Source organism: Phyllobates terribilis, unplaced genomic scaffold, assembly GCF_046119375.1.
Source record: "Phyllobates terribilis strain yellow unplaced genomic scaffold, ASM4611937v1 Scaffold_7__3_contigs__length_470593459, whole genome shotgun sequence".
Classification (NCBI taxonomy): domain Eukaryota; kingdom Metazoa; phylum Chordata; class Amphibia; order Anura; family Dendrobatidae; genus Phyllobates; species Phyllobates terribilis.
This window is the reverse complement of record NW_027362767.1, coordinates 416,309,551-416,331,669: the sequence shown is the minus strand read 5'-3', so window position 1 is coordinate 416,331,669 and position 22,119 is coordinate 416,309,551. Positions and strand designations below refer to the sequence as shown.

General features: G+C 49.7%; 2 protein-coding genes across 2 annotated transcripts in view; both read left to right on the top strand.

Annotated features, from left to right (window-relative positions):
- The window catches only part of ATAT1 (alpha tubulin acetyltransferase 1), a 28,270-nt gene extending 17,541 nt beyond the window's left edge, over window positions 1-10,729 (top strand). Inside the window, exons 11-13 of the mRNA XM_073641779.1 lie at window positions 1,717-1,814; window positions 2,675-2,711; window positions 10,359-10,729. Coding sequence (XP_073497880.1) covers window positions 1,717-1,814; window positions 2,675-2,711; window positions 10,359-10,623 — 400 coding nt within the window. The 3' untranslated portion in view covers window positions 10,624-10,729. The remainder of the gene's footprint in view (window positions 1-1,716; window positions 1,815-2,674; window positions 2,712-10,358) is intronic.
- A 4,006-nt stretch (window positions 10,730-14,735) lies between these two features.
- Window positions 14,736-18,301, top strand: CUNH6orf136 (chromosome unknown C6orf136 homolog). The gene is made up of 6 exons (XM_073638012.1): window positions 14,736-14,977; window positions 15,743-16,183; window positions 17,082-17,170; window positions 17,264-17,464; window positions 17,746-17,815; window positions 17,898-18,301. Exons 1-6 carry the CDS (start codon window positions 14,867-14,869, stop codon window positions 18,027-18,029), a joined length of 1,044 nt encoding a protein of 347 aa, XP_073494113.1. The 5' UTR covers window positions 14,736-14,866; the 3' UTR covers window positions 18,030-18,301.
- Window positions 18,302-22,119: the final 3,818 nt, after the last annotated feature.

Below are 22,119 nucleotides of genomic sequence, written 5' to 3'. Positions count from 1 at the left end.
TCCAGTGGAATCACTACCAATCACACGCACACGCCGCTTAGCCCGGGCGTGTGCATAACAGTCAGGAATCAGCCCAGAACTACAGAGGAGGACTTGGTCAATGACCTGAAGAGAGCTGGGACCAGTCTCAAACATTACCGTTAGTAACACACTATGCCGTCATGGATTAAAATCCTGCAGGGCACGCAAGGTCCTCCTGCTCACGACAGCACATGTCCAGGCCCGTTTGAAGTTAGCTAATGACCATCTGGATGATCCAGAGAAGGTCATGTGGTCAGATGAGACCAAAATAGATCTTTTTGGTATCAACTGCACTCGCCATGTTTGGAGGAAGAAGGGTGAGTACAACCCCAAGATCATCGTCCCAACCATGAAGCATGATGGGGGGAGGAGGTTATACTTTGGGGGTGCTTTTCTGCAAATGGGATAAGACGACTGCACTGTATTGAAGGCAGGATGGATGGGGTCATGTATCGTGAGATTTTGGCCAACAACCTCCTTCCCTCAGTAAGAGCATTGAAGATGGGTCGTGGCTGGGTTTTCCAGCATGACAATGTCCAGAAACACACAGCCAGGGCAACTAAGGAGTGGCTCCACAAGAAGCATTTCAAGGTCCTGGAGTGACCTAGCCAGTCTCCAGACCTGAACCCAATAGAAAATCCCTGGAGGGAGCTGAAACTCAGTGTTGCCCAGAGACAGCCCCGAAACCTGAAAGATCTGGAGAAGATCTGTATGGAGGAGGGGGCCAAAATCCCTGCTGCAGTGTGTGCAAACCTGGTCAAGAACTACAGGAAACGTCTGACCTCTGTAATTGCAAACAAAGGTTTCTGGACCAAATATTAAGTTCTGTTTTTCTATTGTATCAAATAATTTGCATTTTATTGCATGAAATATGTAAAAATCATACAATGTGATTTTCTGTTTTTTTCTTTTTAGATTCTGTCTCTCACAGGTGAAGTGACCTACGATAAAAATTACAGATCTCTCCATTCTATGTAGATGGGAAAACTTGCAAAATCAGCAGCCTATCAAATGTATCTCCTCCCAATGCGAAAGTGTAAAAACTCTGAATAACTCGTCCCCATATGCCTCCTACTGGTGTATGGCTGCCAGGACTAGTGACTAATGTAGCCCGTCATGTGTCTGATCATGGTTTTGTTTTTTTCTTCTTCACCCATTAAGACCACATATCCCAAAACAAAACGGCCTGGGATCTCTTGCATTGGAAACAAGCGGCTCCTTCTAATTTAATTTGCGTTTAATTTCGCTTTTTCTCGTCTCCTATCTAGCGATCTATAGATGGATATTGTGCTTGCTCTGGGGTTGCCATGGAGATAATGCAGTGGATGAGCGTGTACATTTTATGTCCTTGTGAGGGCAAGTCACATGACCTGTTGTTCACCTGTTGAGGCTGCTATGGCAACCCCAGAGCAAGCAGGAGTATGTGTTATTTTTGGTGTAAAGTCTATTGAGCGTTTAAAGGTAAAGAAGCGATGAGGCGTTCATTGCCGTTCCTGTCCATGTTTATAGATCTGGTTTCTTGTAGCCTCTAGAGAAGGACGTCTTGTTGTGGGCTGCTGACGTCATTTGTCTCTTCATTTTTCTGCTCTTCACGCATTTTATATCACTCCACTTTCATTTCCTGCCGTCTTCTGTCCATCCTCTTCTTCTTCCTTCCCTCCTTTTCCCTCCTTTCTCTGTCGCTTTATCTCTCAGCGGTGTGAATCTCTCCCGCGGACTCATGGCGCAGAGGAACTGCTACAGCCGCCACTCGTGTGTCTCCCCTCCGCTCCTCTCCAGGGCGCCACCTACAGGTACGTGCAGCTCTATACACTACTGCACCACTCACACAATGATGACCTGAGTCGCCTTTATCCAAACTCATAAATATGTAGTGACTGAAGTTACCCTAACTCGTGGGTCATTGGTCGTGGGACCACCACTCTCTGCACAGGTTGGACCCCCATCTGGAACATTTTTATGGCCCATCTCGTGGATTTTCTTTATATAATTCTTGCTTGATTTCTTCAACACTTATAACAACCATCATAAGTGACTTGGAGTGAATAAGACGCTCCTGCACAGCAGACGCTAAGTATATGGTGTTTGGGTAGATGAAGCGATAAACCATTTAGGCTCTGGCCCCGACGAACCGCTTATTGGTGGAGGTGCCCGAGGGTCAGACTCCCCACTGCTCTTGATTGGCCGTCAATATTTTGATACTGGAAAACCCCCTTTAAAATTTATCACAAAATAAAAAAATAAAAATAAAAAATGGCTGCACTTTATATTTTTACCTTTAGATGGCAATGTAGAGTATTGTCACATGTGGCCAAATTAGAGTTAGTATTTCCATAACAGCGAACCGTGTGGTCAGCTTTGGTACTGTAAGCGAAAGGTATTCATGAGGCAAAGTGCCCCTATGTCCATGTCACTAGTTATAGTTCATATACGAAGCGTCTCAATAATGAAGCTTTTCTACCTGGGTGGGGGGGGGTCACAGATTTACTGTAGGTAAAAATGATTTGCAGCACTAAAATGTTTTGGGGGCTCACAGGACCCTAGTGACCTGTTTATTTGGCGGTTGTCTGAGCTTACGGACCCCCGTAATAGATTTTCTTTGCTTTTATATTCTCTGTATTAAGAGTTGTGTTTTATATTTCTCTTCCTCTAGTCGACGATGGAGAAGAAGAGGATGAAGGCGCTAAAGGGTGAGAGTCGCTCCATGTATTAATCCCATGTGTAAGGAGGAGGTGTAGACGTGGGTGTTGTTGTCTTCAGGCAGGCGGCAGCACCACCATACGTCTTCGCATGTTGTACATCCGTGTTCACTGTTCCTCAGCTATTTTAGCTCATGAGCCGGGAAATCAGGGACCCAGGTGCTGTTCCTTCTGAATTAGGAGGCAAATGATACCACTGTAGGCGCCAAATACATTTATGTAGTAGTAGTTGTTGGACATGTGATAATCTCTTGGGTCTAGGGCAAATGAAAGGTTAATGTCAGTATGCCTGGCTTTCTGTGGCAATTAAGGGGTTAATGTCTGCCTGCCTTCCTTGGAGATCTGGGGCAGTGATGGGTTAACGTTATATATTTGGTGCCCAGTGGGTTAATAACCCCTCCAGGTTTCAGCATAGTCCCTGTGGCAGAAAGAGTAAGACCCGCTGCTCGCCATGCCCCTCCTCTCTGCCTCATACAGGCTGCTCGCCGTGCCCCACCTCTCTGCCTCATACAGGCTGCTCGCCGTGCCCCACCTCTCTGCCTCATACAGGCTGCTCGCCGTGCCCCACCTCTCTGCCTCATACAGGCTTCTCGCCGTGCCCCACCTCTCTGCCTCATACAGGCTGCTCGCCGTGCCCCACCTCTCTGCCTCATACAGGCTGCTCGCCGTGCCCCACCTCTCTGCCTCATACAGGCTGCTCGCCGTGCCCCACCTCTCTGCCTCATACAGGCTGCTCGCCGTGCCCCACCTCTCTGCCTCATACAGGCTGCTCGCCGTGCCCCACCTCTCTGCCTCATACAGGCTTCTCGCCGTGCCCCACCTCTCTGCCTCATACAGGCTGCTCGCCGTGCCCCACCTCTCTGCCTCATACAGGCTGCTCGCCGTGCCCCTCCTCTCTGCTTTGTGCAGGCTTGTCGCCGTGCCCCTCCTCTCTGCTTTGTGCAGGCTTGTCGCCGTGCCCCTCCTCTCTGCCTCGTGAAGGCTTGTCGCCGTGCCCCTCCTCTCTGCTTTGTGCAGGCTTGTCGCCGTGCCCCTCGTCTCTGCCTCGTGCAGGCTTGTCGCCGTGCCCCTCCTCTCTGCTTAGTGCAGGCTTGTCGCCGTGCCCCTCCTCTCTGCCTCGTGAAGGCTTGTTGCCGTGCCCCTCGTCTCTGCCTCGTGCAGGCTTGTCGCCGTGCCCCTCCTCTCTGCTTAGTGCAGGCTTGTCGCCGTGCCCCTCCTCTCTGCTTTGTGCAGGCTTGTCGCCGTGCCCCTCCTCTCTGCCTCGTGAAGGCTTGTCGCCGTGCCCCTCCTCTCTGCCTCGTGCAGGCTTGTCGCCGTGCCCCTCCTCTCTGCTTAGTGCAGGCTTGTCGCCGTGCCCCTCCTCTCTGCTTTGTGCAGGCTTGTCGCCGTGCCCCTCCTCTCTGCCTCGTGAAGGCTTGTTGCCGTGCCCCTCGTCTCTGCCTCGTGCAGGCTTGTCGCCGTGCCCCTCCTCTCTGCTTAGTGCAGGCTTGTCGCCGTGCCCCTCCTCTCTGCTTTGTGCAGGCTTGTCGCCGTGCCCCTCCTCTCTGCCTCGTGAAGGCTTGTCGCCGTGCCCCTCGTCTCTGCCTCGTGCAGGCTTGTCGCCGTGCCCCTCCTCTCTGCTTTGTGCAGGCTTGTCGCCGTGCCCCTCCTCTCTGCTTTGTGCAGGCTTGTCGCCGTGCCCCTCCTCTGTGCCTCGTGCAGGCTGCTCGCCGTGCCCCTCCTCTGTGCCTCGTGCAGGCTTGTCGCCGTGCCCCTCCTCTCTGCCTCGTGAAGGCTTGTCGCCGTGCCCCTCCTCTCTGCCTCGTGAAGGCTTGTCGCCGTGCCCCTCGTCTCTGCCTCGTGCAGGCTTGTCGCCGTGCCCCTCCTCTCTGCTTTGTGCAGGCTTGTCGCCGTGCCCCTCCTCTCTGCTTTGTGCAGGCTTGTCGCCGTGCCCCTCCTCTCTGCCTCGTGAAGGCTTGTCGCCGTGCCCCTCGTCTCTGCCTCGTGCAGGCTTGTCGCCGTGCCCCTCCTCTCTGCTTTGTGCAGGCTTGTCGCCGTGCCCCTCCTCTCTGCTTTGTGCAGGCTTGTCGCCGTGCCCCTCCTCTCTGCCTCGTGCAGGCTGCTCGCCGTGCCCCTCCTCTGTGCCTCGTGCAGGCTTGTCGCCGTGCCCCTCCTCTCTGCCTCGTGAAGGCTTGTCGCCGTGCCCCTCCTCTCTGCCTCGTGAAGGCTTGTCGCCGTGCCCCTCCTCTCTGCCTCGTGCAGGCTTGTCGCCGTGCCCCTCCTCTCTGCCTCGTGCAGGCTTGTCGCCGTGCCCCTCCTCTCTGCCTCGTGAAGGCTTGTCGCCGTGCCCCTCGTCTCTGCCTCGTGCAGGCTTGTCGCCGTGCCCCTCCTCTCTGCTTTGTGCAGGCTTGTCGCCGTGCCCCTCCTCTCTGCCTCGTGCAGGCTGCTCGCCGTGCCCCTCCTCTGTGCCTCGTGCAGGCTTGTCGCCGTGCCCCTCCTCTCTGCCTCGTGCAGGCTTGTCGCCGTGCCCCTCCTCTCTGCCTCATTTATTTGCTCCTTTTTGTTAGTTCACCCCTCCAAGAAGAGGACTCTCCCTTTCCCCCCCAACTACACAACCTGCTTCTTGTTCCCCCTTCTCCCACCAGTCAGTAGTAGGACGCTGAACACTGCTTCCAGTTTCTTGCCTGCACTGACCAGAATGAAGGGACAGAGGACTCTGCAGCCACTGAACTACAGGCTGCATTCTGTGTTTAGGCTGAAAGCTCCATCATTGCTCTACCTGGTAATAAAAGCGATTGTCCGGCCAAGGCTACAAGTCTGCAGTCACTTTACATGACTGCAGACTTATAAATCCTCACAGCGCAGTGTGAGGATTCTCCAATGCTGTGGGTGTTACTGCAAGTATGTGGTTTGCATACATGCGGCTACTTGCCGACTAGATGGGCACAACCTCTCTCAAATCAAGTGCATTGAACGAGGCTGAACACGTCTAGTTGGAATGTGACCGGAAGTATGCAAATCACATGACCACCCGCTCCCAGCACCAGAAAATCCTCAGTGTACACTATGTGAGGATTCACAAGTCTGCAGTCACGAAGGTCGTACAACACCTTTAAGGACAGGGATGAAGGAACATTTTTTCCTGGGATTGTTCTGATCATAACAGGCATGAACTTAAAAACTAATAGTTTTTCCAGTCTAGGTTTTTGGTTTCTGTTGGGTTGCATGTCTTCCTGCGGCTTTTTACCAATGGCATCACTACCATTAAAGCAGATTTTGCTACTGCCATCACCTGGCCCAAAGCACATGCTTAAAATTGTTTATACAGCCTCCACTAGGGGGAGCTCGCTGAATACAGATGTATACAGCCAGTACTAGGGGAAACTCATTGAATACAGATGTATACTGCCAGTACTAGGGGAAACTCATTGAATACAGATTTATACAGCCACCACTAGAGTGAGCTCGCTGCATATGCAGCCACCATTAGAGGGAGCTCACTGAATACAGATGTATACAGCCAGTACTAGGAGGAGCATGCTGTATACAGATTTACACAGCCACCAGTAGAGGGAGCTCTCCGTATACAGCCTGCACTAGGGGAAGCTCACACTGAATACAGATGTATGCAGCCACCACTAGAGGGAGCTCACTGAATACATATGTATACAGCCAGTACTAGGGGGAACTCACTGGATACAGATACAGTTGTACTCAAAAGTTTACATACCCCGGCAGAATTTTTGCTTTCTTGGCCTGGTTTCAAAAAATATGAATGATGACAAAAAAACTTCTTCTCCCCTCATGGTTATTGGTTGGGTGAAGCCAGTTATTGTCAAACTACTGTGTTTTCTCTTTTTAAATCTTAATGACAACCAAAAACATCCAAATGACCGTGATCAAAAGTTCACATTCCCCAGTTCTTAATGCCGCGTATTGCCCCCTCTAACATCAATGACAGCTTGAAGTCTTTTGTGGTAGTTGTGGATGAGGTTCTTTATTTTCTTAGATGGTAAAGCTGCCCATTCTTCTTGGCAAAAAGCCTCCAGTTCCTGTAAATTCCTGGGCTGTCTAGCATGAACTGCGCGCTTGAGATCTCCCCAGTGGCTCAATGATATTGAGGTCTGGAGCCTGAGATGGCCACTCCTGAACCTTCACTGTTCTGTAGCCAATGACAGGTCGACTTGGCCTTGTGTTTTGGATCGTTATCATGTTGGAACTTCCAAGTACGTCCCACGCGCAGCTTCCGGGCTGATGAGTGCAAAGTTGCCTCCAGTATTTGCTCATAACATGCTGCATAAATCTTTCCTTCGACTTTTACCAAGTTTCCTGTGCCTTTTGGAGCTCACACATCCCCAAAACATCAGCCATCCACCTCCGTGCTTTACTGTAGGAATGGTGTTCCTTTCATCATAGGCCTTGTTGACCTTTCTCCAAATGTAACATATATGGTTGTGGCCAAAAAGTTCAATTTTGGTCTCCTCACTCCAAATTACCTTGTTCCAGAAGTTTTGAGGCTTGTCTCTGTGCGGTTTGTCGTATTGTAGGCGAGATACTTTGTGGCATTTGCGCAGTAATGACTTTCTTCTGGTGACTCGACTATGCAGCCCATTTTTCTTCAATTGCCTCCTTATTGTGTATATTGAAACAGCCACACCGCTCGTTTTCAGAGAGTCCTGAATTTCAGCTGATGTTATTTGTGGGTTTTTCTTTGCATCCCGAACAATCTTCCTGGCAGTTGTGGTGAAAATTTTTGTTGGTCTACCTGACCGTGGTTTGGTTTTTACAGACTCCCTGATTTTCCATTTGTTAATCACAGTTTGAACCCTGCTGACTGGCATTATCAATTCCTTGGATATTTTTTTGTATCCCTTTCCTGTGTTATACAGTTCAACTACCTTTTCCTGTAGATCCGTTGACAATTCTTTTGCTTTCCCCATAACTCACAATCCAGAAACGTCAGTGGCTGGATGAAAGATGCAAGAGTCTGTCTGGATCCCAGAAACTCACTCAGCTTTTATGCACACACACTGATTATAAGCAAACAGGTCACAGGTGAGGATGTTGCCTTTAGTAGCCATTCAGACCCATTTGTGTCAAATTCTGTGCATGTTATGTGAACTTTTGATCAGGGTCATTTGGATGTTTTTGGTTGTCATTAAGATTTAAAAAGAGAAAACACTGTAGTTTGACAATAAATGGCTTTACCCAACCAATAACCATGAGTGGAGAAAGTTTTTTTTTTTTATCATTTATATTTTCTGAAACCAGGCCAAGAAAGCAAAAATTCTGTTGGGGTATGTAAACTTTTGAGCACAACTGTATATGCTGCCACCACTAGGGAGAGCTCACACTGCATACAGACGTATACAGCCAGTACAAGGGGGAGCTCACTGAATACAGATGTATATAGCCCCCACTAGAGGGATCTCACTGCATATATATGTATACAACCAGTACTAGGAGGAGCTCACTGCATACAGTGGTGGCCAAAAGTATTGGCACCCCTGCAATTCTGTCAGATAATACTCAGTTTCTTCCTGAAAATGATTGCAATCACAAATTCTTTGGTATTATTATCTTCATTTAATTTGCTCTCAAGGAAAAAACACAAAAGAGAATGAAACAAAAATCAAATCATTGATCATTTCACACAACTCCACAAATGGGCCAGACAAAAGTATTGGCACCCTCAGCCTAATACTTGGTTGCACAACCTTTAGCCAAAATAACTGCGAACAACCGCTTCCGGTAACCATCAATGAGTTTCTTACAATGCTCTGCTGGAATTGCAGACCATTCTTCTTTGGCAAACTGCTCCAGGTCCCTGATATTTGAAGGGTGCCTTCTCCAAACTGCCATTTTGAGATCTCTCCACAGGTGTTCTATGGGATTCAGGTCTGGATTCATTGCTGGCCACCTTAGAAGTCTCCAGTGCTTTCTCTCAAACCATTTTATAGTGCTTTTGGAAGTGTGTTTTGGGTCATTGTCCTGCTGGAAGACCCATGACCTCTGAGGGAGACCCAGCTTTCTCACACTGGGCCCTACATTATGCTGCAAAATTTGTTGGTAGTCTTCAGACTTCATAATGCCATGCACACGGTCAAGCAGTCCAGTGCCAGAGGTTTGCAAAGCAACCCCAAAACATCAGGGAACCTCCGCCATGTTTGACTGTAGGGACCGTGTTCTTTTCTTTGAATGCCTCTTTTTTTTTCCTGTACACTCTATGTTGATGCTTTTCCCAAAAAGCTCTACTTTTGTCTCATCTGACCAGAGAACATTCTTCCAAAACGTTTTAGGCTTTCTCAGGTAAGTTTTGGCAAACTCCAGCCTGGCTTTTTTTATGTCTCGGGGTAAGAAGTGGGGTCTTCCTGGGTATCCTACCATACAGTCCCTCTTCATTCAGACGCCGACGGATAGTACGGGTTGACACTGTTGTACCCTCGGACTGCAGGGCAGCTTGAACTTGTTTGGATGTTAGTTAAGGTTCTTTATCCACCATCCGCACAATCTTGCGTTGAAATCTCTCGTCAATTTTTCTTTTCCGTCCACATCTAGGGAGGTTAGCCACAGTGCCATGTGCTTTAAACTTCTTGATGACACTGCGCACGGAAGACACAGGAACATTCAGGTCTTTGGAGATGGACTTGTAGCCTTGAGATTGCTCATGCTTCCTCACAATTTGGTTTCTCAAGTCCTCAGACAGTTCTTTGGTCTTCTTTCTTTTCTCCATGCTCAATGTGGTACACACAAGGACACAGGACAGAGGTTGAGTCAACTTTAATCCATGTTAACTGGCTGCAAGTGTGATTTAGTTATTGCCAACACCTGTTAGGTGCCACAAGTAAGTTACAGGTGCTGTTAATTACACGAATTAGAGAAGCATCACATGATTTTTCAAACAGTGCCAATACTTTTGTCCACCCCCTTTTTTAGGTTTGGTGTGGAATTGTATCCAATTTGGCTTTAGGACAATTCTTTTTGTGTTTTTTTTCATTGAAGACAAATTAAATGAAGATAATAATACCAAAGAATTTGTGATTGCAATCATTTTCAGGAAGAAACTGAGTATTATCTGACAGAATTGCAGGGGTGCCAATACTTTTGGCCACCACTGTATATATGTATGCAACCAGTACTAGGGGGAGCTCACAGAATACAGATGTATACAGCCACCCCTAGGGGGAGCTCACAGAATACAGATGTATACAGCCACCCCTAGGGAGAGCTCACATAATACAGATGTATACAGCCACCCCTAGGGGGAGCTCACAGAATACAGATGTATACAGCCACCCCTAGGGGGAGCTCACAGAATACAGATGTATACAGCCACCCCTAGGGAGAGCTCACAGAATACAGATGTATACAGCCACCCCTAGGGGGAGCTCGCTGCATACAGATGTATACAGCTTTCAATGATTTCTATGAAGCCTGTATGTGTATCATGTTGCTCAGATCTCAGCAGAGCAGTAAGGTGCTAGAAAATGGTTTTCACATTTTTGATGCACAGTACAGGGGGGGCGCAGTATTATAGCCGGCAGTAGGAAAATCCGAAGACTCCTCACCTTCCCTGTAGGCTGTTTTGGGACTGTCAGTCTTGGGCTGTTTCTAATTCCTGAATAAATCAATGTTTTCCTTCCCCATCATTACAAACAGGGGTAACAGAGTTGCGGCCGGAGAAGCCCACCACAATGGGAATTTTCAGCCCAAGAGCAATTTGCAAAACCCAACGTCACCCAGCAACCGGCCCCCAGGAGGAATAAAAAGCCCAGTAAGAAGTGAGGAACGGAATAAGCCCTGCCGCCTGGATGATTTCACGGCTCCTTGTTTGGAGACGCCATCATGGACGGTGCTGGGAGCAGTCGTGAACGCACAGTGGGTGAAGAGGAAGCAGGAGATGCGGGGAACACGTCCATGGTGACGCAGGACACCGCCGCAGATGCCACTCAGCACTGACACTTTTATTATAAACTTGTTTTATAGCAGGGTAATTATTATTATTTTTTAATAAATGGGTCATTATATGTCATCAGCCGACTAGAGTCTCCAATATTCTATATAGAGGTCAGAGAGAGGCTGTACAGCAGCTCCCCCTAGTGGCAACTGCAGACAGATGGAAATATTATTTAAACAGATAGGTAGTTGTCTAAACTGGACTATGTGAAAGGTCCCATGTGCTGACATGGTGGTTTGCTTTACTGGCCGGATCCCCTGTGCTCCGCTGTAATCTGTGCTGCAGCGGCGCTCTGATCGAGGCATCCATATACCCTGATACCGCCACTCTGTATGGGGTGGGCTCAGCTCCTGAGCCTGCGCTCTACACCCGCATGTTATGTACATGTCAGAAAAGGGTTAAATCCTTATTCACATGGTGGCATTAAAATTCCGTTTTGTATGACGCCAATATAGGATAATTACAGAAGTTTATACTATCGATTTTTCACGCCGCCCCCTCCGCAGCATAATGGTAGGGAACTCGCTATTGGTCATACAAGTCTACGGGTGCATGTGAAACATCAAACTGCACTCTGATGTCATCCGAGTGCAGCCCGATTTACGTGCACAGAGACAATGAAGAAGACATAAATTAAAGGTGTATTCCCATCTCCAAGATCCTATCCCAATATGTATTCGGTAGCTTATGTATCCATAGTTCTGACCATTCATATAGTGACAGTCGGTGACTTTGGATACCTAAGCTACTTCAATGCCCTGCACATGGGGTAAGCAACATAGCGAATCAGGAGAACTATACTACATTTCTAATTGGAGGTATTTGCTAATATTAATATTACACCTGCTACATATTGGGATAGGATCTTGGAGATGGGAATACCCCTTTTTAAGTTCTCCGTCTTCTCTGCACTTTTGAAACCATTCTCTTGTGATTGAGAATCAGATCCCAGCTAGATGACTCTCGGAGAATCGGGTGTCATTAGCATAATCTGCCTGATTCTCTCTCATGAGATGGAAGGCCGTGTAACCCCGGCCTTAAGAGTTTTTATTCCTAAACTCTCAGGGCTTGTATGATCGGTCCGTGTGTGCGCCATTGACTGAACGCTGAGGGCACACGGCCCTATTCTAGCCCGTGCACATGGCTGATGAGCTGGAAACATTTCCAGTATGTGCCATTGTGGTCTGTTTTATGCATGAAGTATGTAATGGCGGCTCCAGCTCCCGTCTGCGGTCTTGCGGGCTTGTTTTTCCAGTAGACCTTCTATACCGGCCTCAGGATAATTGGATATTTTTATTTTTTTTTTGCTATTGTTTTAATGGTGACTCCTCTACCTTTTGAAATGCGAAGGAAAAGCCTCCTAGCTGGACCCCCAGCTGTAGATATGTCATATGCAAACTGGTACAGCAAACCAGGAGGGTCTTTGAGATCCCACCATCAAAGGAACAATGATGAGTTCCCAGGAGGTGGGGGGGGGGGGGGGGGGACCACTGCATCAAGAACAATGGCACAACCTGCCCCTAAATTCCTGCATAGAAATAAAGATCTTATCCTGTCTTTTCATTGTTATCAGAGAGACAGAGGTGGTTACAGGAGGCCCAGATGGGTGTAGGCACCAGTAATGGCCCATCTGCAGGGCTGCACTGCCAGCAGGATGGAGTCTGGGCCTCTCCTGCCCTGTGCAGGTGGCGGCTCTCACCTTACTGTTCCCCCATAATTAGTACAGACAGGGGGCGCCCTCCACTATCCACCGCTCACCTTACTGTTCCCCCATTATTAGTGCAGACAGGGGGCGCCCTCCACTATCCTCTCACCTTACTGTTCCCCCATTATTAGTGCAGTCACCACACACAAGGGGCACCCTCCGCTATCCGCCCTCACCTTACTGTTCCCCCATTATTAGTGCAGTCACCACACACAGGGGGCACCCTCCGCTATCCGCCCTCACCTTACTGTTCCTTCATTATTAGTGCAGTCACCAAACATAGGGGGCGCCCTCCACTATCCACCTCTCATCTTACTGTTCCCCCATTATTAGTGCAGTCACCACACACAGGGGGCACCCTCCACTATCCACCTCTCATCTTACTGTTCCCCCATTATTAGTGCAGTCACCACACACAGGGGGCGCCCTCCACTATCCTCTCTCCTTACTGTTCCCCCATTATTAGTGCAGTCACCACACACAGGGGGCGCCCTCCACTATCCTCTCTCCTTACTGTTCCCCCATTATTAGTGCAGTCACCACACACAGGGGGCACCCTCCGCTATCCGCCCTCACCTTACTGTTCCTCCATTATTAGTGCAGTCACCACACACGGGGGGCGCCCTCCACTATCCGCCCTCACCTTACTGTTCCTTCATTATTAGTGCAGTCACCAAACATAGGGGGCGCCCTCCACTATCCACCTCTCATCTTACTGTTCCCCCATTATTAATGCAGACAGGGGGCGCCCTCCACTATCCGCTTCTCACCTTACTGTTCCCCCATTATTAGTGCAGACAGGGGGCGCCCTCCACTATCCTCTCACCTTACTGTTCCCCCATTATTAGTGCAGACAGGGGGCGCCCTCCACTATCCTCTCACCTTACTGTTCCCCCATTATTAGTGCAGTCACCACACACAGGGGGCACCCTCCACTATCCGCTTCTCACCTTAGTGTTCCCCCATTATTAGTGCAGACAGGGGGCGCCCTCCACTATCCTCTCACCTTACTGTTCCCACATTATTAGTGCAGACAGGGGGCGCCCTCCACTATCCTCTCACCTTACTGTTCCCCCATTATTAGTGCAGTCACCACACACAGGGGGCACCCTCCACTATCCGCCCTCACCTTACTGTTCCTTCATTATTAGTGCAGTCCCCAAACATAGGGGGCGCCCTCCACTATCCACCTCTCATCTTACTGTTCCCCCATTATTAATGCAGACAGGGGGCGCCCTCCACTATCGGCTTCTCACCTTACTGTTCCCCCATTATTAGTGCAGACAGGGGGCGCCCTCCACTATCCTCTCACCTTACTGTTCCCCCATTATTAGTGCAGACAGGGGGCGCCCTCCACTATCCTCTCACCTTACTGTTCCCCCATTATTAGTGCAGTCACCACACACAGGGGGCGCCCTCCACTATCCTCTCACCTTACTGTTCCCCCATTATTAGTGCAGACAGGGGGCGCCCTCCACTATCCTCTCACCTTACTGTTCCCCCATTATTAATGCAGTCACCACACACAGGGGGCGCCCTCCACTATCCTCTCACCTTACTATTCCCCCATTATTAGTGCAGACAGGGGGCGCCCTCCACTATCCTCTCACCTTACTGTTCCCCCATTATTAATGCAGTCACCACACACAGGGGGCGCCCTCCACTATCCTCTCACCTTACTATTCCCCCATTATTAGTGCAGACAGGGGGCGCCCTCCACTATCCTCTCACCTTACTGTTCCCCCATTATTAGTGCAGTCACCACACACAGGGGGGGGCGCCCTCCACTATCCTCTCACTTTACTGTACCCCCATTATTAGTGCAGTCACCACACACAGGGGGCGCCCTCCACTATCCGAGTCTAACTTTACTGTTCCCCTCACGGATGGGGATGACCCCCTCATATTACAGTTGGCAGCTTCCTTTGTTCCCCATAATCAGAGATGAGCAGCTCTGGTGTCCCTGATGCCAGTGTCTATGGCGCTGGATATTGCAGGGGTTAACAGCCCCTCCCCCTTCACACGTCGTCCGCACGACACCACATCCATTCAGACAGTGTCCTCTCTGCGTGTCATTGAAGGACATGTGCTTTGCCCTCAGTAAAGATGGCTGCCACATACAACACGCCCCATTTATTATCAACCAATCAAATTACAATTTAAACCATCACGTGACATAGTAGCCAATGAGAAGCTGGCTATGGCGTAAGGTTTAATTTGAAGCGCTGGAGTTCAGACCGCGGAAGTTCCCTTCAGAGCTGCGTGTCTATTGGTCAGGAGCTCTGTAGGGCGGATACCTGGCAGCTACAGACTTCCTAATTGGACGCTATGCACACACCTCTGCGCTCTGATTGGTTCGTTAGGATTTCCCTGCATGTTGATTGGCTGGGTTGGATTTACGTCTTCTTCCTCTATTGGATGTCGGTCATTACTCGGGTGCGATCTGTCCTCGGCGGTTGCCGGTTTTAGTTAAGTGACGTCACGCCCGTTTACCGGTGGAGCGCCATGGCGCTGTGTGTGAGGCGGCTCCGCGGAGCTCCGGGGCTTGGGAGTCGGTGGAAGAGCGGTATACGCAGCGCTGGTGGAGCGGCGGGCAGACTGCTGGAGAGTATTAAGGTGAGTGCAGGAGATGAGCGGTTATTGCTGCACTTCCAGTCAGCCATGGCTGCCGGGCAACGACTAATATCAATCTGCACAATATAACTTCCCTGCAGGCTTCATCCTCCATCATTTTATATTAACCCCTCTTCCCTGACTGTGAACCACGTGTAGAAGGAATAATAATAAGCCCTGTTGCCTATAGCAACCAATCAGGATGCGCCTTTTATTGTTTCAGAGTCTGTTTAAAACCGCAAGCTGAGACATGATTGGTTGCCAAGATCATAATAGCCACCTAGCAACCAATCGCAGCACAGATTTCATTTATTATAGTGCTCTTGAAAAATGAATCCTGAGCTTTGATTGGTTGCTATGATACAGACCAGATACCTGGTGACCAGTCACAACACAGCTTTAATTTATTATGAAAAATACAAGCTGAGAGCTGATTGGTTGCCACAGAGACTACATACCTGGCGACTGACCAATCGCTGTACATCTTTAATTTATCATAGTGCTCTTGAATAATGACAGCTGCGCTGTGATTGGTAGCTTTGGTCAACAATGGCCTTTTTGTTTTTCTTCCCATAATGAAGGCCGTGCTGCGTCTCGTTATGAAGCAGCAGCTCCGCTGTCACGGGACGACATAGGAAATGTGGAATTACTGAGATAAAAGTGGCCTCCCACGCCCTGGTGACTGTGTATGCAGTGGGATGATGGTGTGAGACCCCCACCTCTCTCGTTTTTGCTCACCCGTCTTATATTCCTCTTGTTTTGTCCCAGGCTCGAGATGCCATCTTGTACCGGGATCTGCGGCCCTGTCCTCGCCTCGCTGCTCCTCTTAGACGATCGTCACCATCCCGGTTGCCCTCGGGCCCCCAGATGTGTTTACCGCCAGCACCTGAGCAGGGCCCGGCCCCGCGGGACTTTTTACTGCCGGTGCTAGGATGTCTCCCCTGTGCCAAGCCCAGCAGCGGGCACCACCGCCTGGAGCACGAGTGCCGGCACCTCAGCACTTCTCAGCTGGACTGTTTTAGAAGCTTGTTTGAGCCCGGAGTTTGCAGGACCCCATACCAGGCTCTAGTGTTCCCCCTGCCTCCAGGACACGAGGGGTTATTAATGTTTACACCCAGCAAGAGGCTCCGTGCCAACCAGGCCCTCGGCAGCGACAGATCGGACATGGAGCAGCACCTGGCAGCGATGTATGAGAAACTGAGGGACGAGGTGAGTGCGCAGATGAGGGATTTCCACCGGTTTGGTAATATAAACCCCTTGCAAACGTGTGCTGAAGGCAGCCAGGGTCCTATTGGAAGCCGTCATCACCACCACCTGTGTTATCTACTGTATATAGAGGTGTTATCCATCATTGTACAGGAGGAGGTGAGCTGTGACATCACCTATTGTGAATGGTGGATCCTGTGTTATCTACTGTATATAGAGGTGTTATCAGTCATTGTACAGGAGGAGGAGGTGAGCTGTGACATCACCTATTGTGAATGGTGGATCCTGTGTTATCTACTGTATATAGAGGTGCTATCAGTCATTGTACAGGAGGAGGAGGAGGTGAGCTGTGACATCACCTATTGTGAATGGTGGATCCTGTGTTATCTACTGTATATAGAGGTGTTATCAGTCATTGTACAGGAGGAGGAGGAGGTGAGCTGTGACATCACCTATTGTGAATGGTGGATCCTGTGTTATCTACTGTATATAGAGGTGTTATCAGTCATTGTAGAGGAGGAGGAGGTGAGCTGTGACATCACCTATTATAAATGATCCTATAGGTATTGGACCAGACCTGCAGACATTGATACAGCAGTGAGGTAATTTGCTGATATCATGATCATGGGAGGTTTTCTTGCCTTATCCCTTATAGTGTCTGTGTTGAAAATGAGACTGCTGAAAAATCTTTTGTAAAGAACAGGATGTTTGGGACTGAAATGGCAAAATTTCTGTTTTATTTTTTATATATACAGATTGTGGTATGAAAAAGGGAAAAAAAAAAAAATATATATATATATATATATAATTAAATGTCCTTTTCACCATACTTCCTTTGAGCCTGGTATGATTCTTCGCTCACTTTGGACCGTTCAGCTCAAGAGGTGCTTTCTTTTTACAGTTGCCGAATTTCCTATGGAAGCCGGCGAATTATTCCTTATACAGGAAGGACATGGAGTTCGTCAGTAGCGCGCTGCACCTGCACTTACGGTAAGAGCGGAGCAAACGTACATGATGTCAGTAAGCCCTGCCGCATGCAATGGCTACCGGTGACAACCTCCCGTGCCTTGTCCTCTCTCACAGCGGCCTGGTGAAGTACCAGCTCTTCTTGACCGTCAGCCGCCTGCTACTCCTGTGTTATTTCACCAACGTGCGGATCTCGGTGCTGAAGATGACGTCTCATCCTGAGAACAACACCATCCAGGCCCGCTGGTCGCTCACCGGCCTCCCGCTGCACACGCTCTTCCTGTACTTCTTCCGCAGGGACAAGAGTGAACTGCACAGGTAATAATATTTCCGCTCCCCGACTAGTGTGGAGTGGTAGCAGCCAGAAATGTCAGATGGGTGGGAGCTGGTAATGAGACGCTGGACGATCAGGGGGCCACGGTGTTTACAGACTGCCGGTCCGGGCCGAGCGCGGCAGCTCGGTCTGAATGATGCACACGAACCCCGAAACTATGATTGTTGCAACATAGTTTGTTTCACAAATGCAAGTGCCATATTTCAGGGGATTGGCACAGATACATTTTGTCCACATGGTCAGACTGACTCTTTCTCGTTTTCAGGACCTATGATGCGTTTTCCACCTTCCAGCTAGCTCCGGATGGGTTAATATGTCTACATAAGGTGGAGCAGGTAAGTGTTGTCAGAGACCCCATGCCGATATGTGGCGCCCAAGACTGTGCAATGATGAGATCTGTACCCATGGCTCTTGCAGGTGATGCCCTCTTCCCCCATCACAGTCACCAAGAAGACTGTTTTGACCGCCGCTCTGCTCGCTCTGGGGCTGGGAGAAGAACGACCTGCTCTAAATCTCCTCTCCAGCCCTAAAATGCCCAATGAACTGTGACCCTCCATGGAGTGTACCCCCCTCATTGCACTCACTGCTGCAAGCCCTACATAATACGGCCGAAGAGACGGAGGAGCCTAACACCGAGCGTGGGTAGGACCAGCTGTGCCCGTAGTCCGATCTACCATCCGCAAGTCGTAGTCTTACTTGTATCAGAGCTCCACAGGAGACTCTGAAATACTCTGCACTGCTGTGTCTGCATGCGCAACCTTGAAATTGCCTGTGGATTTGTAACATATACTTGTACATAATTAAATTATAACTAAAGTGTCTGTGTGTGTCCAGAAATGTTTCACAATGGAGGGAAATATAAGCCAGGATCACTATACACAACTGCATCTGAGGGTGGGTAAAACTGTTCAATAACATGGTGGAAAGATGGAACGGACCAAAGTTCATCTGTAACAGCATAGAAAGTAACCTTAGGCTAATGATAAACTCCAATCTGCACTGATTGGAGTGATACTTCTGTTTTCTTTACCTATTGGATCACAAGTAGTTACTGCTATGGCCTCATTCAATATATTTTTGTTTGCGTCAAATTCTTATTTCTCTATCGCTTCACTGGGAGATGCAGGAAACCATGGGTGTAAGCTGCTGCCACTAGGCAAAAAATGTAACCTCCGACTTTGACCTGGGCCATCCCTGGTGGCCAAGCCTCCAGCAGCCTGGCAAGTAGCACGCGCCAGCTCCCTCCGCCCACCGCTTTCAGCCTGTCAGGACGTGCCTCTCATTTAGATGCGTGGGATCTCTGTGCACATTTTTTGACACCACCTCTACATCCTCCTTTCTGCTGTCATCTTCTAGTCGTCGACTCGTCCACAACCACTGCGGCTCCCACAAACTCACCACTTGGAACCGCTTTTCCACCAGTTTTCTCCAGGATCTGAATAAGCTCTGCCACCAGGGGGCAGCTCTCTCTGACATATTTCTCCACTTTCCCTAACCTCAGCGAGTCTTGCTCCCATGCTCCAGCTCTTGTCCTGCACGTTGTATGTTTTTCCTGTAACAGGAATTGTCCCTCTGCCCAGATTGCAGTCCAGCCACCATGATATCCTCCCAGGAGCCCCACACTGCCCGCAACAAGAGCGCACTACCGAGTGGACTGCAGCTTTCTCCCAATCAGTCGCTGATCTAACCAAAGTGTCCCAGACCTTGGTCTCGGTCATAGAACGACTGCCCAGACCTGCTACCACCATGAGGGGTCCCCTCCGCTTCCTTGGGCATGCCAGACCCTCCGATTTCCCAAACACACCATTATAAATAATGCAGAAGTTCCAAAAAGCATGCCCGCACTAGCTCATCGTCTGGGTGTCCATCGCTTTCAGCATCCTCCAGGATAGCATCCCTCTCTTACTCGCCCTCCTCTGGCAATTGAGGAGTCAGACTCCCGTTCAGAGTCAGATTCCGATCTGGGCTCAGAACAAATCTCCAAACTATGGGACATAGTGGATAGTCTGATTCTGGCTGCTAATCAGACCCTTAATGTAAAGAACATGGAGTCCTTACCCCATTGGAAGATGAAGCACCTTCACAGAGATTTCGCCAACCAAGAAGAATTTGACAATCTTTACCAGGGAACGGGAGTACCCAGAAAAGCGTGAGGAAAACTCATGGAGGTCTTGTATACATTTGTGTCCGACCTGCTACGGAAATGGGCAGAGTCTTTCGCAGTGGACCCCCCCCCCCCCTATGTGGGGCCCATTATTCTGTATGGAGGACTATGTGAAGCCCATTATACTGTATACTGGTAGCCCCGCGACTTTGTCAAAATGAAGTTTTCTCAAATACGCTTTCCACGACAGCAGTGGAGGATGCCGTCCACACCCTATTGGGGGACAGGAACACAGAGAGGTTAAACGCCCCTCCCCACCGCGAACCACCAGTCTTCTTCTGTCCCCCTTGGGGCAGGGAGAGATGCTTTCAGTGCTGTCAGGCCGGCACTGCAGCATTGATAAATTTTTTCCTTACTTGCCTGGCATTGGTCGGTCGTGGGTGCTCCCCTCCTCCTTCCTTCTCTGCTCCCGATTTGGGACCATCCTGGTCTTCTTGCGCCCCATAGAGGTTAAAGCAGGCCGGGTGTCGTGCATGCCGGAGGCCTGCTTCAGCTCTCCGGCGTCTCCCCCTTCCTATCAGCGGTCTCTGGGAGGCGCACCGCGCCCGGAAGTGACGTCATATTGAGGTCACTAGTTACTTTTGGGTTTGGGATTATGCGTTCCACACTGGAATGCACATGGTTCGCGCGCCCCCCCCCGGGGCTTGGACGCCGTGTTTTGCGTGCCTAACAGCCCGCAGGTGACCGGAAGGGGGAGGCAACAGGAAGTTCCTTGCTGGGGGCACGTTTTTTTTGCTTCAAAGACCTGCCAGAAGACGTCACCAGGTAAGGCTATCTCTATCATGGAGGGTGACAGATCTTCTATTCCTGCATCTGCAGAGCCCAGCATGCCCCCGGCTACAATGAGTAGTACAGGGGTCTGGTCACTTGGGGGTTAACTTAGCCTCTCTCTTATGATGACACTTGTTATCCCCCTCCCCCTTCTAGTTACACTGGGTATCCCTTCCCCTCTCTTAGGAAGACAAGGCCACCACTACTAAGAAGGATAAGAACCCATCCCGCAGGTGTGTCTGCGCCAAAAAGCTGCCCTCATCATATAGGAAGAAACTATGCCAGCCCTGCACAAACAGCATAATTAAAGAAGAAAATCCCTCGCTGCTAGCAGAGCTTAGATCACTGGTCAGACAGGAAGTCCAAGTGGTCAGGCAGGAGGTCCAGGCGTCTATCGCTGCTCTGCCTCACTACGCCTCATCCTCCAGTTCCTCTCCCCCTAAAAAGAGGAAGATTCAGGAGGAGGATTTGGATGTTTTTTCCAACGGGGCCCGTAGCTCTGCCTCAGATGAATTTGGGGAAAGAGAATCCTTAGCCTCCATCAAAAAAACGGAGACTGGGAGATATTATTTCTCCTCAGATAACATGGAGGAGTTACTTGATTCTGTCAGGGGCACTATGGGGCTAGAAGAGGCTGAGGTCCCCTGTTCTGTTCAGGGGTCTTGAGTCAAAAAAGTGAGCTGGATTTCTAGTACATGAGATCATTCGAGATCTCATTCTTCAGGAGTGGGAAGCTCTGGAAAACCGTCTCACCACCCCTTCGGATTTGAAGCATAGGTTTCCCCTGGAGGGTGACGAGTTTGATTGGGACATTCCTAAAGTGGATATCCAGGTAGCAAGGGTAGTAAAAAAAGACCTCGCTCCCCTTTGAAGACTCATCTCAGTTGAAGAACCCCCTGGACCGGAAAATGGAAAGTGTCCTTAAGAAATCATGGGAAACTTCTTCTGCCTCCCTCAAGATTAATATATCTTTGACTTGTGTGGCCTGATCTCTCTTCAAGTGGTTAGCCCAACTAGAGGAACATCTGTCTAGAGGCATATCTAGGGACGAGCTGCTGGATCCAATTCCCCTCCTTCAAAAAACCACAGCCGCCTTGGCAGATGCCTCGGCTGAATCAGTCCGGATCGCGGCTAGAACAGCTGTATTATCTAATACTGCTCGACGCGCACTGTGGCTTAAAATGTGGAGTGGAGATGTCACCTCTGTTCCACACCCTTCCAAGGGAAATATGTATTCGAGCCAGCTCTGGATGATATCCTTGAAAAGGCCGCGGACAAAAAGAAAACCCTTCCTGAACAGAGACAAGCCCGGAAGCGTTCCTTTCGTCCCCCTCAGAATCAGCCCTTCTAATATAAAAGGGAAGGGAAAATCCGGGCGCTGGAACTACACCAAAAGGAGGCAAAGCCTGTAACATCCTGGTGCCTCAACAACACCAGCAGTCGGAGAAGCAATGACTCCGTCCTTGTGGGGGGGCATCTCTCGGGCTAATTTCCCCAGTGGCAGGCAATATCTTCCTGTCAGTGGATACTCAATACCATCAAAGAGGGTTTTCTCTTGGAGTTCGAGTCTCGCCCCCCCTTCCCCCCCGAGGTCTAATGGTCACTTCCCTTTTTTCTCAGGGAGCCCAAGACCTACTGGATTCCGGGGTAATATCGCCAGTCCCTCCTGGCGGGGAAGGGACGGGTCATTCTTCAAGACTATTT